At 40.7% G+C, this 15,068-nt stretch overlaps 2 protein-coding genes and 1 long non-coding RNA gene across 4 annotated transcripts; 1 reads left to right on the top strand and 2 right to left on the bottom strand.

The window, feature by feature from the left end:
• The first annotated feature begins 9,787 nt into the window (after positions 1-9,787).
• LOC129724320 (ribosomal RNA-processing protein 8) lies at positions 9,788-11,512 on the top strand. Its single transcript, XM_055679080.1, has 4 exons — positions 9,788-10,303; positions 10,359-10,813; positions 10,869-11,105; positions 11,164-11,512. The coding sequence occupies exons 1-4, from the start codon at positions 10,217-10,219 to the stop codon at positions 11,375-11,377; spliced, it is 993 nt and encodes a 330-aa protein (XP_055535055.1). The 5' UTR covers positions 9,788-10,216; the 3' UTR covers positions 11,378-11,512.
• On the bottom strand, positions 11,226-13,664 carry LOC129724319 (acetyl-CoA acetyltransferase, mitochondrial). 2 transcript variants are annotated; one of them, XM_055679078.1, is made up of 3 exons: positions 13,318-13,664; positions 11,952-13,162; positions 11,226-11,741 (listed from the first exon to the last, which is right to left on the bottom strand). In XM_055679078.1, exons 1-3 carry the CDS (start codon positions 13,336-13,338, stop codon positions 11,456-11,458), a joined length of 1,518 nt encoding a protein of 505 aa, XP_055535053.1. In that variant the 5' UTR covers positions 13,339-13,664; the 3' UTR covers positions 11,226-11,455. The 2 variants fall into 2 exon arrangements, with proteins under 2 accessions (XP_055535053.1, XP_055535054.1); XM_055679079.1 differs by lacking the exon at positions 11,226-11,741 and having other exon boundaries at positions 11,773-13,162; positions 13,318-13,658.
• A 342-nt stretch (positions 13,665-14,006) lies between these two features.
• On the bottom strand, positions 14,007-14,855 carry LOC129724321 (uncharacterized). The gene is made up of 4 exons (XR_008727906.1): positions 14,829-14,855; positions 14,657-14,771; positions 14,466-14,593; positions 14,007-14,402 (listed from the first exon to the last, which is right to left on the bottom strand). It is a non-coding gene; the product is annotated as an uncharacterized LOC129724321 (long non-coding RNA).
• Between the last annotated feature and the right edge of the window lie 213 nt (positions 14,856-15,068).

Raw genomic sequence — 15,068 nt, 5'->3', positions numbered from 1 at the left:
AAACTACGCAACCGATTTGAACAAAACTAATTTCAAATGAACGGGCTACCTAAAAAACCCTTAACTTTTGAATTTTATGAAGATTGAACTTGTTGTTCAGAAGTAATAGAAAGAGACGTGTTCTGGAGACTATTTAACCTCACTCATGTTTCTCAGAGATGGCTGGACCGATTTTCATAAAATCAGTGTCATAAGGAAGGTCTTGTTGCCCCATAAGACCCTATTGATTTTTTTTTTCAAAATTTTCGGTATAGTGAAGTATACAATTGCCTGTTATGTTTAAAAATGTGAAATCCAGCTATGAAAAGAAACATTTTCCGAAGACTACAATAACTCACTCACTTTTGTCAGAGATGGTTGAACCGATTTCTACAAAATTAGTGTCAACTAATAAGTCTAGCTGCCTCGTAACACCCTATTGAATTTTACTGTAATCGGACTGTTACTTCGTCTATAAAGTACCAAAATGTGGAAATCACGAAACTTCATTATCTCAGAAACTACACAGCCGATTTGATCAATATTATTATCAGATGAGCGGGCTAGTTGAAGGTTAACTGATGAATTATGATTGAACACGTGGAAAGCAACCCGCGTAAAAAAAACCGCGTAAAAAGAGACCTTACTGTACCCGTATAACTAGTGTACACAGTGTACATAGTACAAAGAAAATATTACCAAGTGAATACGCAGGAACAACGTAAATTTACGTAATTCAGGTTTACACTAGTTTAGGTAGATAAAACGCATAAAAGTTGGTGAACAGCCTATTAAAAGGCGAATACCTAATTTTGTGTAAACATTTGCCAGGAGTTTTTGATATTAATATATAAGATTATTTGGTCCCTAGATAAGTAATGTCACTAGTGTGCCCATTGTATTCGAGGCAAATCATGTTGCACAAAAGTTCCCAAGCACTAGAGTCGATTTGTCGCGATTCGACTTGAAAACTGCTTTGTGAATCACCTACATTGAGAGACCTACCTCTATTTTGAGCCTTGTTGTGGGCAAAAACTGCCAAAAAAAAAATCCAGCGACGCCAGCGACATCACTTATCTAGGGACTAAATAATCTTATATTGATATTGATGATTCAAGGCAAGGGGCGAGACAGCTTTTATCTGAGTTACTCTTATGCTCGGGAGTAACTCTAATTTACTCAATATTACTCCGAAATTTCCAGATGATTCACATCTTCGATTACTTTGAGAACAAGCAAAATATATGACCGGTGAGACCGAGTAACATTCATATTTATATTCGCGGTGGGGGAAAGGTTTAAGGATGGATTTTCAGAGACACGAGAGTTACTCAGATTTGCTCTTTATTTTTCACGTTTTCTCAGAAAAACTAAAATTTTCTCACTTTTATCTGAGTTGCTCTTTTACTTAGGAGTTACTCTGATTTACTCAATATTACTCCGAAATTCTCAGATAATTTACATCTTTGATTACCTTGAAAGCAATAAATATATATGGACGGTGGGACCGAGCAACATTCATGTGTATATTTGCGGTGGGAAAAAAGTTTAAGGATGGATATTCAGAGACACGAGAGTTACTTAGATTTGCTCTTTATTTTTCAGGTTCCTCAGAAAAACTCGGAAAACCTCAAATTTACTCACTGTCTTACCCCTCGATTCAAAGTACCCGATTTTACCTAAATGATGAATTCCGTGCAGTTACCCAAAAGTAGGTAAATTTCCTTTACCTAAAAGTACCTTCCCGCACAGAAGGGCTGATTTGCGTCAAAAATACGCATATTTGGGTATTTTTATTTTTCCATGAACAATAACAGTAATTTTTGATAGCAAGTTTCTTTATTTCACCAGCTCACCTCGTTCTGACATGGAAGCGCACTAACGGCTGTCAAAACCCTTCTTTATTCGCTCGATTTTGACCCAGTTTTGACCTGGCGTGCTGCCCGAAGCGCTCTGCAAAATTTGTTAGCTTCAACCCACCACCGCTCGTGCTTAGTTCGTAAACAATTATCTGGCATCTCTTTCTTACTTGCGTCGTAAATCGCGATGCCGTTGTTTTATTGCTCGACAGATTTGCCCTGACACAGTAGAGTAAAGAAATTCGCTATGAGGTTTTTTGATGTTATTTTTTCGGATAGACAAGCAGACTGAAATTATTATGTTAGACTGAAAATAAATTTTCATTAATTTACCATAACAATATTGTGCATGCAGAGAAAAACCGAAAGCGACGAGTCGCTCGTCTGACAAGAATTTTCCAGCGAGTTTCGTAGTATATAAATATAATGTAGTTTTGATTCAACATAAAATCTCCCGAAATATACCACTGTAATATTTTCTAATAGTTTTGATTGTTTTTTTTTATTTTGTGAATATCTCGGAACCCTGTAAAGCTACAGATGATATTGACATATCATTTTGAAGTGCAGTGTTGCCAACATTGCATTTTTTTCGATTCAAAACTTAATTTGCAATTTCCTCGAAATACCCTCCCTTCGATTTTGATTTTGATCACGCCAATGTGTTTAGCAGACGATTTTACATAGGAATCACTTAGGGCATCCTTAACAGTGCGCTTCTATACCCCGTTTGGTAGTGCTCTATCATCACTTCATACCGTACCGGTCGCTGCTAAACGCGCTAGATAAATAGTAGCCGAGCATCCGGGGAGCATCGCGGACTCAAATTTAGCAGCCCGATAACAGCGCTGCTAAAGGTTTATGCTGGATGAAACGTCAAACTGAGACGATGGCAACGACCGGTGTGAAAACGGGTGAGTGAGCAAAATAATCGCGCTGTACACAGCCGCCATAACAACTCAAATGGTACCGCACTGTTAAGGATGCCCTTATCAGCAAAAAACAAAATGTAGCGTTCCAGAGATACAGCATTTTCAAAATTGCAAGATTTTGGATTCTGTCTACGCACGAAAGCGCTTATGCATAAATTATTGCTATCTTAATGGTATCCTAGCAGGCGTTTGTGTTATCGAAGAAATGTCCCTTAGAGGAGCATCCGTTAATGATGTAACGCAAAAAATCCCGCTTTGCTCATATCATAGCACGTCATAGAGCAAGTAAGCCTATCCTAACATTTATCTGCCTATGTTCTTCTTCTTCTTCTTCTTACCCAGGATTAGAGCGGAGCTGGCTTTTTCTGTTCTGTTTATTTGACACAGGCTTCGCAACTGTTGAGTGTACAGGACAATTGTGAGGCTAGTTATGATTACAGATAATAACAGTCTTCTTACAGATAAAAACAGTCTTCGGATTCGCTTCTCTGCTACCGTTGCGATAGGAAGCATTTGAGCACAGCTCCGTTATTCTTTGCTCGCTCGAACAAACAATACCGTTTGGTGCGCGCGTGGCTTGTTTTTTTTCGGTATAGTGAAGTATACAATAGACGTCCAGCAGTCGAAGCAAATTCTCGCGCCGCCGGGCACTGGTTACTTCTTGTGGCACAGAAGACTGTGCATTGTCTCTAGACGATACACGTGCTACTTGTGTTTTCGGTACCGATGCTGGAGTCAAATCAAAAGCCGTTCAGTCGTTGGAGCAAACCCCCCGCGTCGCTGGGCGCCGGCTATACCCTAGCGGTGTGGTTACTGTGCATTGTGTGTAGACGGTCACATGTCGTTTGTGCTACCAGTGCAGTACTATATCAACCGTTCAGCTGCCGAAGGAAACTTCCCGCACCAGCAACCGCTGGTTAGTCCCTAGTGCTGGCTCAGCTGAAGGAGACTGATTGTGATTCCTGCCACCTACTGGATCAACCCAACTATCAGCCAGTGAGGCGCGTAGGTCGAAATTGGAATAGTCTGGTGAAGTATTCACATTTGTTTTTATTATTATTATTTTTTATATATTTTTTTTTCTCAATACAATAGTCTTTTTTTTTTCTATTTAACACATCTTATTTTGGAAAATTGTTTTCACATTTTACAAAAATTATTTGACCCCCCCTATATACGCATATTTATAGTTTGCGTGCGGTAGAGCAGAACGCTCCCGCAAAAATGGACAACATCCAGATGGAACTATTCCTGGATGTGAAAACAAATGGGGAAGAGGTTGAAATCTCCCCCTGCAGTTCCCCCCTGCCTTCACCTGTACCTTCCCCTGTACCTAGCCCAGTACCGAAGGTCCCGGTACGGGCAAAAACTTACCCAGATACTGCTGGTGGTGCTTTCGTAGTCTTCTTCAGGCCAATTAAAAAGCCATTGAATATTTTTCAAATCGGCAAGGACCTGGCAAAAAAATTTTCGGACGTCACTGAAATTACGAAAGTGAGACCGAACAAACTGCGAGTTGTCGTGAACAGCTTGAAGCAAGCAAACGCAATTGCTTGCCACGAGCTTTCCACGAGAGAGTATCGCGTGTACATCCCTGACAAGGATGTAGAAATCGACGGTGTGGTCACCGAAGGGAATCTCACTGTCGAAGACATTTTGCGTTACGGGGTGGGCTTTTTCAAGAACCCCCTGATGCAAAGTGTAAAGGTGCTGGATTGCAAGCAATTGCATTCAGTATCAATCGAAGAAGGGAAGAAGAAATTCTTTCCTTCGGAGTCCTTTCGAGTGACATTTGCCAGATCCGCACTGCCGAACTACATCCGTTTGGACAGGGTTCGTCTACCTGTATGCCTGTTTGTGCCGCGGGTCATGCACTGCCAAAACTGCAAGCAGTTGGATCATACAGCCACCTACTGCTGCAACAAGGCACGCTGCAGCAAATGCGGAGGGAATCACGTTGAGATCACTTGCAGTGAGGACACTGAAAAGTGCCTTTATTGCGGTGGTCCCCGGCATGAACTTTCGGCGTGTCCCGCGTACAAACAGCGCGAGGAAAAAATTAAGCGTTCCCTCAAGGAACGATCAAAGCGCTCTTTTGCAGAAATGCTTAAGAGGGCTGAGCTACCCTTGACAGGAAACATCTTTTCCTTTTTGCCAACCGATGAGGGTACATCTGACGATCCCGTCGAAGGGTGTTCTTATGCCATGCCAGAAGGATCAAGGAAGAGGAGAATTATTAACTCTCCTAATCTTTCTCGCAAAGGTCACAAGATAACCCCTAGCGGAATGACCAATAAGCCAACACAAAAAGGAAGCGGTGAAGAAATGCCGAAGCAAATACCTCCCGATTTTAACTTCAAATCAAACCGCTTCCCGGGGCACCAAAAACCCCTCGTGCACCCATTTTTCGATCAGAGGATAAAAAAGAAACAGGGTTCATAAATTTCTCTGATATTGTGGACTGGATATTCAAAACATTCAACATAACAGATCCCCTTAAAAACATTCTTCTTGCCCTTCTCCCTACAGTGAAAACCTTTTTGAAGCAACTAGCAGCAACTTGGCCCCTCATTTCAGCTATCATATCTTTCGATGACTAATACGGCGAAAGAGGTTAGGAATTTTATCACTGTATTACAGTGGAATTGCAGAAGTATCATCCCCAAATTCGATCTATTTTCTCATTTGATAAACACATACAATTGTGATGCGTTTGCGCTCTGTGAGACTTTTCTTAATTCAAATGACCAACCCAATTTCCACGATTTTAACATAATTCGTCGAGACCGAAACTCACACGGTGGAGGGGTACTTTTAGGGATCAAAAAGTGCTATTCCCTTTTCAGAATCGACCTCCCCTCGCTCTCGAATATTGAAGTCGTTGCCATTCAAACGAATATGAATGGAAAAGACCTTTGCCTTGCTTCGATTTATATTCCTCCATCCGTGCGGATTGAACAGAGGCAACTTTCTGATGTAGCAGAATTGCTTCCCGCACCTTTTTTGATATTGGGAGATTTTTATTCCCACTGTTTGCAATGGGGGTCGCATTACGACGACGTCCGATCTTCTTTAATCTGTAACTTGATCGACGACTTCAATATGACACTTTTAAATACTGGGGAAGCGACACGTGTACCTAATCCTCCAGCTCGTGAAAGCGTGCTTGACCTATCCTTTTCCTCGACATCACTAGCGTTAGATTGCCAGTGGAAAGTAATCAATGATCCCCACGGTAGTGATCATCTCCCAATCGTTATCTCAATTGCTAATGGTTCAACTCCCCCGAACCCAATCAATATTTCATACGACCTTACACGTAATGTTGATTGGAAGCGTTATGAGTCTATTATAGCGGAATCTATCGAGACTCACGAGGAACTTCCTCCGGCGGAAGAATACGCGTTCCTTTCTGGCTTGATCATCGACGCCGCGACTCAAGCTCAGACGAAACCGATACCCGGGGTAACGATTAGACAGCGTCCTCCCAACAAGTGGTGGGACAAAGAGTGCTCTGAACTGTACGCGCAAAGGTCCTCGGTGTATTTGGCCTTCCGAAAACACGGTACTCTTGATCTGCTCCGAAAGTACGATGTACTGGTTAGGCAGATGACGAGTTTAATCAAAGCAAAAAAACGCAGATACTGGCGGCGGTTTGTAAACGCGTTGTCGAGGGAAACAGCAATGAGCACTCTTTGGGACACGGCCAGACGCATGCGGAATCGTAATGTTTCGAACGAGAGCGAGGAATATTCAGGCCGCTGGATACTCGATTTTGCCAAAAAGGTCTGCCCGGACTCTGTACCGGAACAGAAAACCTTTCGCGACGCGTTTTTAGTAGCTACGGAAAAGCCTCCATTTTCGATGTTGGAATTTTCGATGGCTCTCCTCTCGTGCAACAATAAAGCTGCAGGGTTGGATAGAATTCAATTCAACTTGTTGAAGAATCTACCCGATTCTGCAAAAAGACGCTTGTTGGACTTGTTCAACAAGTTTCTTGAGTTAAACATTGTTCCGCACGAGTGGAGGGAGGTCAAATTGATTGCTATTCGAAAACCCGGAAAACCTGCCTCTGATCACAATTCATATAGGCCGATTGCTATGCTCTCTTGCCTTCGGAAATTAATGGAGAAAATGATCCTCTTACGGTTAGACAAATGGGTCGGAACAAACGGTTTACTTTCAGATACTCAATTTGGCTTTCGCCGGGGCAAAGGAACGAACGATTGCCTAGCGTTGCTTTCTACCGAAATTCAACTCGCCTTTGCTCGAAAAGAGCAAATGGCTTCTGCATTCTTGGACATTGAGGGGACTTTTGACTCTGTCTCTGTTGAAGTTTTAACCGAGAAACTTCATTCGCAGGGACTTTCACCAAATTTGAATAATTTTTTGCTCAATTTGTTATCAGAAAAGCATATGTATTTCTCACATGGTGATTCGACAACTTCCCGAATTAGTTACATGGGTCTTCCCCAGGGCTCATGTTTAAGCCCTCTCTTATACAATTTTTACGTCAATGACATCGATAAATGTCTTGCGAATTCATGCACGCTAAGGCAACTTGCAGACGATGGCGTTGTTTCCATTACTGGAAGCGAGGCTAACGACCTGCAAGGACCATTGCAAGATACCTTAGACAATTTGTCTGAATGGGCTCTCAAGCTGGGTATCGAATTCTCCCCGGAGAAAACTGAGTTAGTCGTTTTTTCTAGGAAGCATAACCCAGCTCAGCTGCAGCTCCTACTATCGGGTAAAACGATCACTCAGGTTTTAGTTGCTAAATATCTCGGGGTCTGGTTCGACTCTAAATGCACCTGGGCTTGTCATATAAGGTATCTGACACGAAAATGCCAACAGAGGATTAATTTTCTTCGTACAATTACCGGAACCTGGTGGGGTGCTCACCCAGGAGACCTACTAAGGTTATACCAAACAACGATATTGTCAGTTCTTGAGTACGGTTGTTTTTGCTTTCGCTCCGCCGCGAACACGCACATTATAAAACTAGAGAGAATACAATATCGTTGTTTGCGTATTGCCTTGGGCTGCATGCAGTCGACCCATACGATGAGTCTTGAAGTGCTAGCGGGTATGCTACCGTTGAAACATCGATTTTGGAATCTCTCTTATCGGTTGCTAATTCGATGCACAGTTATGAACCCATTAGTAATTGAAAATTTCGAGAGGTTGGTCGACCTTCAATCTCAATCCAGATTTATGACTTTATATTTTGACTATATGGCTCAAGATATTAACCCTTCTTCATACGCTCCTTTCAATGTCGCACTTTTAGATACTTCTGATAATGCTATATTCTTCGACATAATCATGAAACAAGACATTACTGGTATCCCGGATCGATTGCGACCGCAAGAGATCCCTAAGATTTTTTCCAATAAATTCAAACATGTTAGTTGGGATAAAAGGTTTTACACTGATGGATCTAATCTAGATGAGTCCACTGGCTTCGGGGTTTTTCACGAAAATTTTACCGCGTCCTACAAACTCGGTGCTCCTGCTTCCGTGTACGTCGCAGAACTTGCTGCCATTCAGTACTCTCTTGGAATCATCGAAACCCTACCCATAGACCACTACTTCATCTTCACAGACAGTCTCAGTGCCATTGAGGCTCTGCGATCGATGAAGCCAGTGAAGCACACCCCGTATTTCCTGGGGAAAATACGGCGGTTTTTAAGTGCTTAAACAGATAAAAAATACCGGGTTAACTTAGCATGGGTCCCTTCTCATTGTTTCATTCCGGGCAACGAAAAGGCTGACTCTTTAGCTAAGGTGGGTGCTATTGATGGCGATATTTATGATAGACCAATTGCTTATGATGAATTTTTCAGTATTTTGCGTCAGAGGACGCTCAAAAGTTGGCAAACATCATGGGACACAGATGAACTGGGACGGTGGCTACATTCCATTTCTCCTAAGATATCGACGAAAGCATGGTTCAAGGGGTTGGATGTAGGTCGGGACTTCATTCGCGTGATGTCCAGACTTATGTCCAATCACTACACGTTAAACGCGCATTGCATTACTTTACGTGAAAATGATTCTAGAACGGGATTTTTTGCGTTGCATCATTAACGGATGCTCCTTTAAGGAACATCTCTTCGATAACACAAACACCTGCTAGGATACCATTAAGATAGCAGCAATTTATGTAGAAGCGCTTTCGTGCGTAGACAAAATCCAAAATCTTACAATTTTGAAGATGTATTTCTGGAACGCTACATTTTGTTTTTTGCTGATGAGTGATTCCTATGTAAAATCGTCTGCTAAACACATTGGCGTGATCAAAATCAAAGTCGAAGGGGGGTATTTCGAGGAAATTGCAAATTAAGTTTTGAACCGAAAAAAATGCAATGTTGGCAACACTGCAGGAAAAAAATGACCACGTAGTTCGATTGTACGTTTTAAACCCTTCAAAATGATATGTCAATATCACCTGTAGCTCTTCAGGGTCCCGAGATATTCACAAAATAAAAAAGTGTTTTGCTAAATTTGCAAAAAGTGGAAGCATTCCCATTGGCCGAGGGGTCCACCAATCGGTACAACACTTTGTACTTATAAGTTCCGGCCCAAAATATATCGACTCACAAATTTTGGTCGAAATCGGAGATGGTCGATGCATTTTCTCGGACACTTGACATAATGACCCACATATAAACTGCATTGTACTGTGCGAGAAATAATCATACAAAATGACATCGCTGGAAATCTTCGCGTCGCTGGACTCACCAACGAATTGCAGAGTAATGCTGCAGCGACAATATATTGCCATTTTCTAAATTATTCAATATTTTAGAAAATATTGAAGTCTCACGATTTTCATGAGAACTTTGACCATGTTTGTTTCAGTGTAGTTTTCGTAATATTCAGGTAGCCCCTAGAGACTGTGTTATAAAAAGATACGCAAAGAGAAAAGCAGTTAATATGGCAACCCTTTGCTAATATTCTATTCAAAACAATCCTGGCAACCACATTTAATTTCGCATGACTTTTCACACGCACTAGAAAGTGTAATGAAATTCCGAAACTTTGTAAGGATATATAACTGAGTTTCAAAGCTTGTTTATACATTTTTTAAATTTTCAATGCATCACTCATAATACAAGCATAACAAACACATTTTCCGTTCAAACCATAATTGCACGTGGTTCACAACAATTATACTGATTACAATACACATTCTGTACGAAAAGTAACACTCCTGAGTTTGTTTACTTTGCACACTTGGAGCCTCGATTTGACGGTTCACTTGGAGTTTTCGACCCCACTCTTTGCGTATCTGTTCATAACACCGTCTGTAGTAGCCCCGTACGCACGTGGTAATGTTTTTGTTTTTATTTTCTCCGTCGTGTAGAAGTGGCACTGTGGCAGAAGTTTACTGCTTGCTCTTGTCTTTGAAAGTTCTGATTTTGTGTAATAATTTAAAACATGGAGAAAATATTCACTGAGCATCCATGGGAAGATGATGATCGATCCACCAATAACGAATTTAGTTTCAAATCAATTACAACAAAAGTAAGTGCATGCATATCAGAGAGAAGAAAAAATGTTACGACGTTCATTATTTCAGGCTTCTAAAAAGACTGAAAAGAAATCGAAACAAAAGTTATCCAATCTAGGTAAATTCGTACGAGCGCCCGCGGAGGAAATCCAAGAAGAACCCACCAAAAATCAATCAACATCTCGGAAAAGGAAGGCAGCTCAACCAACGAAATTGCTACATGAAGAATCTGAGCGTCCGCAACAAAAAAAGCAAAAAGAAATTAGAATCGACAAACAGCGTAACGGTAAAAATACAATACACATTCAGGATGCTAGTTTGCGGGATAAGCTGGTCGACAGTCTGAAAGGATCCCGATTTAGATTTCTGAACGAACAGATGTACAAGTCAAGCGGCGAGGATGCCAGAAAAATGTTCCTGGAAGATCCTGAAGCTTTTCAGGCTTATCACGAGGGCTACCGACATCAGATAGCCCAATGGTCTGTGAATCCATTGGATCGGATCATCAAAAGTATTAGAAAGCTGTAAGTTTCGTAGAAATTTTTTGAAGCTTAAAAATTTATCAGGTTTATTTTTCAGACCACCAAATTTTGTGGTCGCCGATTTTGGCTGTGGTGAAGCCCGCTTGGCAGAGGAGGTACCGCAAAAGGTATATTCACTCGATTTAGTAGCTTCGAACAGTAGTGTGATAGCATGCGACATGGCCAAAACCCCGCTTGAAACCAACTCGGTGAACGTTGTGGTATTTTGCCTATCTCTCATGGGAATCAATTTGAGGGATTTTCTGCTGGAAGCTAACCGCATCATGAAAGTCGGGTAATTATCATAGTAACTAAAATCCTGTTATCAGTTATTTATTAAGCTTTTTTTTCAGGGCACTACTAAGAATTGCTGAAGTATCATCCCGTTTTGATAATGTGAAGGAATTTATCGATTGCGTACAAAAATGCGGTTTTCTGCTGGAGACTAAAGATCTCAAACACAAGTTGTTTTATTTTTTCAACTTTAAAAAAGTTCGCACGGTAGACAAACATTCTATCAAAGGCAAACATTTCAGCCTTAAACCATGCCTGTATAAAAAGAGATGAATATTTGAATAAAACTCATAGAAAAATTCTATTTAATAAAGCCTTAAAAATAGTTGGAATATGCGAGTTATTTGATATTTATTCATTTTCTATCGTCTTCAGTTTCTGCTCCAATAAATCACTATTCAGTCGGTGCATGCACAAAAATTGGCCGTTAAGGAAAAGCACCGGAATATCATTTCGGTAGAGCCGAAGGAATTTTATGTTTTCCTTTTTCGTGGTATCAACTTTCTGCAGCAAGTAGCGTCCGTTGAATTTTTCCTCCAATTCGTGGACTACATCATCGCAAAGTGAGCAATGATCGTGGGTGTACAAAGTTAATAACGGTTTATTTCCTCCGGAGTTGATTTTACTAGTGTTTGGTCTAGAAGCAGAAAGAGACGAAAGGAAAAGACTTGTTATTTATTAACAACTCATTTATTCTTTATACACAATCTTATATAATTCATATAAAAATCATTCTAATAAATGCACTTTTTTCTTCACTATAAAAAAGGATCCCTTACTGGTCTACAACCCTGTTATACAGAAGGCATAGGAAGCACTTTGAGTTTACTCGATACAAAAATCTTACAATTTTTCAATCAGAATCGAAGAAGCTCCACCACCGCCGTTACAGATAGACGCACAACCGATTTGGCCGGCTTTTAACGAATGCGCAAGATGAGTGACGAGTCGAGCACCGGACATACCAATTGGATGACCCAACGATACCGCTCCTCCATGAATGTTGACCTTTGCTGGATCAATATCTAGCTTGCGCTGGTTGGCGACCACCACCAGCGAAAAGGCTTCGTTAATTTCCCACATAGCAACATCCTCTTTCCGAACACCCGTTTGCTGGAGCAGCTTGGGAATGGCCAACGCCGGCGCTATTGGAAAATCAATCGAATCCGTTTCGGCATCCGCAAACCCAACAACGCGGGCAAGCGGTTTGCACTTGATCTTTTCGGCAGCTTCAGCTGTCATCAGAACAACTGCCGAGGCACCATCGTTCAAGGTTGAAGCATTTCCGGCAGTTACAGTACCATTTTCTTTCTGGAATACTGTAGCCAATTGGCCGAATTTATCAAAGTTAACACGCTTGTATTCTTCATCCTCTTTAACGACGACGTCTGGCTTGCCGCGTTTTCCAGGGATTGTAACAGGAGTAATTTCGGAATCGAAAACTTTGCTTGCCCAAGCTGCTGCGCTTCGCTTATAGCTGTTTATTGCGAACTCATCCTGATCCTGCCTGGTGATGCCCATTTTTTTGGCCGTGTTTTCTGCGCAGTTACCCATATGGAACTTATGATATACATCGGTTAATCCGTCGAATACGATTCCATCTATCAACTGCATTCCACCATACGGGGTTGCACCTCGTTTTAGATAATATGGTACATTGGACATCGATTCCATTCCACCCGCCAGAACTACGTCCTGGTGACCCAGCATCAAAGTTTGCGCTCCCAGCATAATGCTTTTCATTCCTGATGAGCAAACCTTATTCACAGTGGTGCAGATGGTACTCTTCGGTAGACCAGCAAAGATGACCGCCTGTCGAGCCGGTGCCTGGCCTATTCCAGCGGCATTCACGTTTCCGATGTACACCTCCTGAACATCCTCACCAGCAATGCCGGCCTGTTTGACGACTCCTTGAACAGCAACCGCACCTAACTGGGATGCAGATAGCGGCGATAACGTACTTTGAAAACTTCCAATTGGAGTCCTGGTCGCGGCCACTATAACCACATCGTGCCGTTTGGAGGTCGAATAACGCCGGCAAACTGCGTGCGCGATGGCCTTGAAACAAAATACGAACACTTCAATTAACAATCTGTTACATAAACATTAACGTATGCTAATTTTAGTACAATACATGTACAATAAAACCGGATAAGTAACTTGCACTTAGCAACAGTTATTAGCAGAACAATCAAGGGTGTTTACAAACCTACCTTGTTCATTTTGAGCAACATGTTGAGTTAAAATCGAAATATATAAATTGTGCGAATTAATTTAATTGAAAAATTACTGTTTTCGACCTGAACGTCGCCGGAAATCTTTACACAGAGCACTTCTACGACTTTTCAACAGAGAAAGCGAGCAACCGGAGCAACCAAAGCAACAAAAATATCTGCGTATCGCGATCCTAGAAAACTACAGAGCCACCAATCCATACTCAGGGTTAGTGTCAAAACAAAACCAAAACGGAAGTTTCCTGCATACTTCATATGATGTACAAGTCCCGTTTTGGTGTTTAAATTATATTGTCCTTTCACAAAAAAATTAGAATGCAGGGTATTTTCAAGAAAAAGAAGAAGCAACACCCGCAACTGTCAGACATCTCAAACACTGGTAAAAAAGTGCTGTACACGGTAAACGGATCCTACTCAATTTTACGTACTTTTGACTCAATTCAGAGAAAAAGTGCAGGAAGCCAATTTTGAGTTACTAGCGAACAAATTAATTTTGAGTAGATGGAACTGAATGCAATCTTCGGTAAAAACGACCTAACGTTGAGTAAATCATTTTAAACTGTCTATTGGGTTGAATCAACCCAAAATATGTAAAAAAAATGTGTGAAGAAAGAAAAAGTCATCGTTTAAAAAAAAAAACAATCTAATAATATATATTAGTAAGCAGATAATCAAATTTATTTATGTTGAATACATCAAATTGTCACTTTATCAAAAAAAAAAAATTAATTTTGAGAACTAATACTTCGTTCATAGTTTTCTATTTTTGTAATGAGACGCTGAATAGTTAAACTGTTCGTTGAGGATAAAGTCTTCCATAACTGAATTGATAATAAATCATGTATCTTTTTTAACTGTACTGGAACAGCTATTCCTAAAACAGCCAATGCCTTAAAAAATACATCAATAGCCTGCAATGACGAACTTCCACAGGGTATGGTATTGGCCCCAAAAATTAAATATAGGTTTCCGAGAGTAAATTTTTCTCCAATACACAATATGTGTGGTTCGGAAAAGTTTTCTTTGTAAGCTTCAACCTGCTCCTCTTCTGGAACTCCTTCACTCTAAAAAAATAATCTTGTATTAGTTCATATAATTTATACCACAGCGCAGTCAATTCAACTTACTTTAATCCATTTGACTAGAGGTCGCGCTTGCAATTCTTCCAACGAAAGCTACTCGTTTGTATTCACCACTCTTTTGATACCGCGACTGCCTAACTTTTTCATTAAAATTAGAACACCTCTTAAGTTAACTGTGGAAATAAAAAAAATGTATGACCCGTTCAGAAAATTAACATACATTTACTGTTACTTACAGTCTTTTACATTAAGCCAACTGTTATCTTCAAAAACCAAGGCTAGGCTGAGGAACGATTTCAGATCTGCGTTTTTATTATAACCAACATGCATTCTCTCATACGCTTGTTGAATCTGTGAATGGAAAAACGTTGAACTATTTGCATTTTTTTACTAATTCGTACTACATACCAATAAACCATCATAATTCAAAAAATGGCACTATAATTTTCGCTGATATTGCGCGGTGAAAAGACGGTTTTCCGGCAAAACGTCTTTCCTCATGTTTCCAACTCTAGTCTCTATGATTCCACTGTGACATCCATGATCTTTACCACCGTGCCGCCAAAAAAAGAATGACTACAATAAATTTGTTGTTTGAAATTGCATTAGGAACTTAAAAAAAGCTTCACCTCTTTTGGGGACTCTTGT

Source organism: Wyeomyia smithii, chromosome 2, assembly GCF_029784165.1.
Source record: "Wyeomyia smithii strain HCP4-BCI-WySm-NY-G18 chromosome 2, ASM2978416v1, whole genome shotgun sequence".
Lineage (NCBI taxonomy): Eukaryota > Metazoa > Arthropoda > Insecta > Diptera > Culicidae > Wyeomyia > Wyeomyia smithii.
The sequence above is the reverse complement of the archived record's forward strand: the minus strand, read 5'-3'. Positions and strand labels throughout refer to the sequence as shown.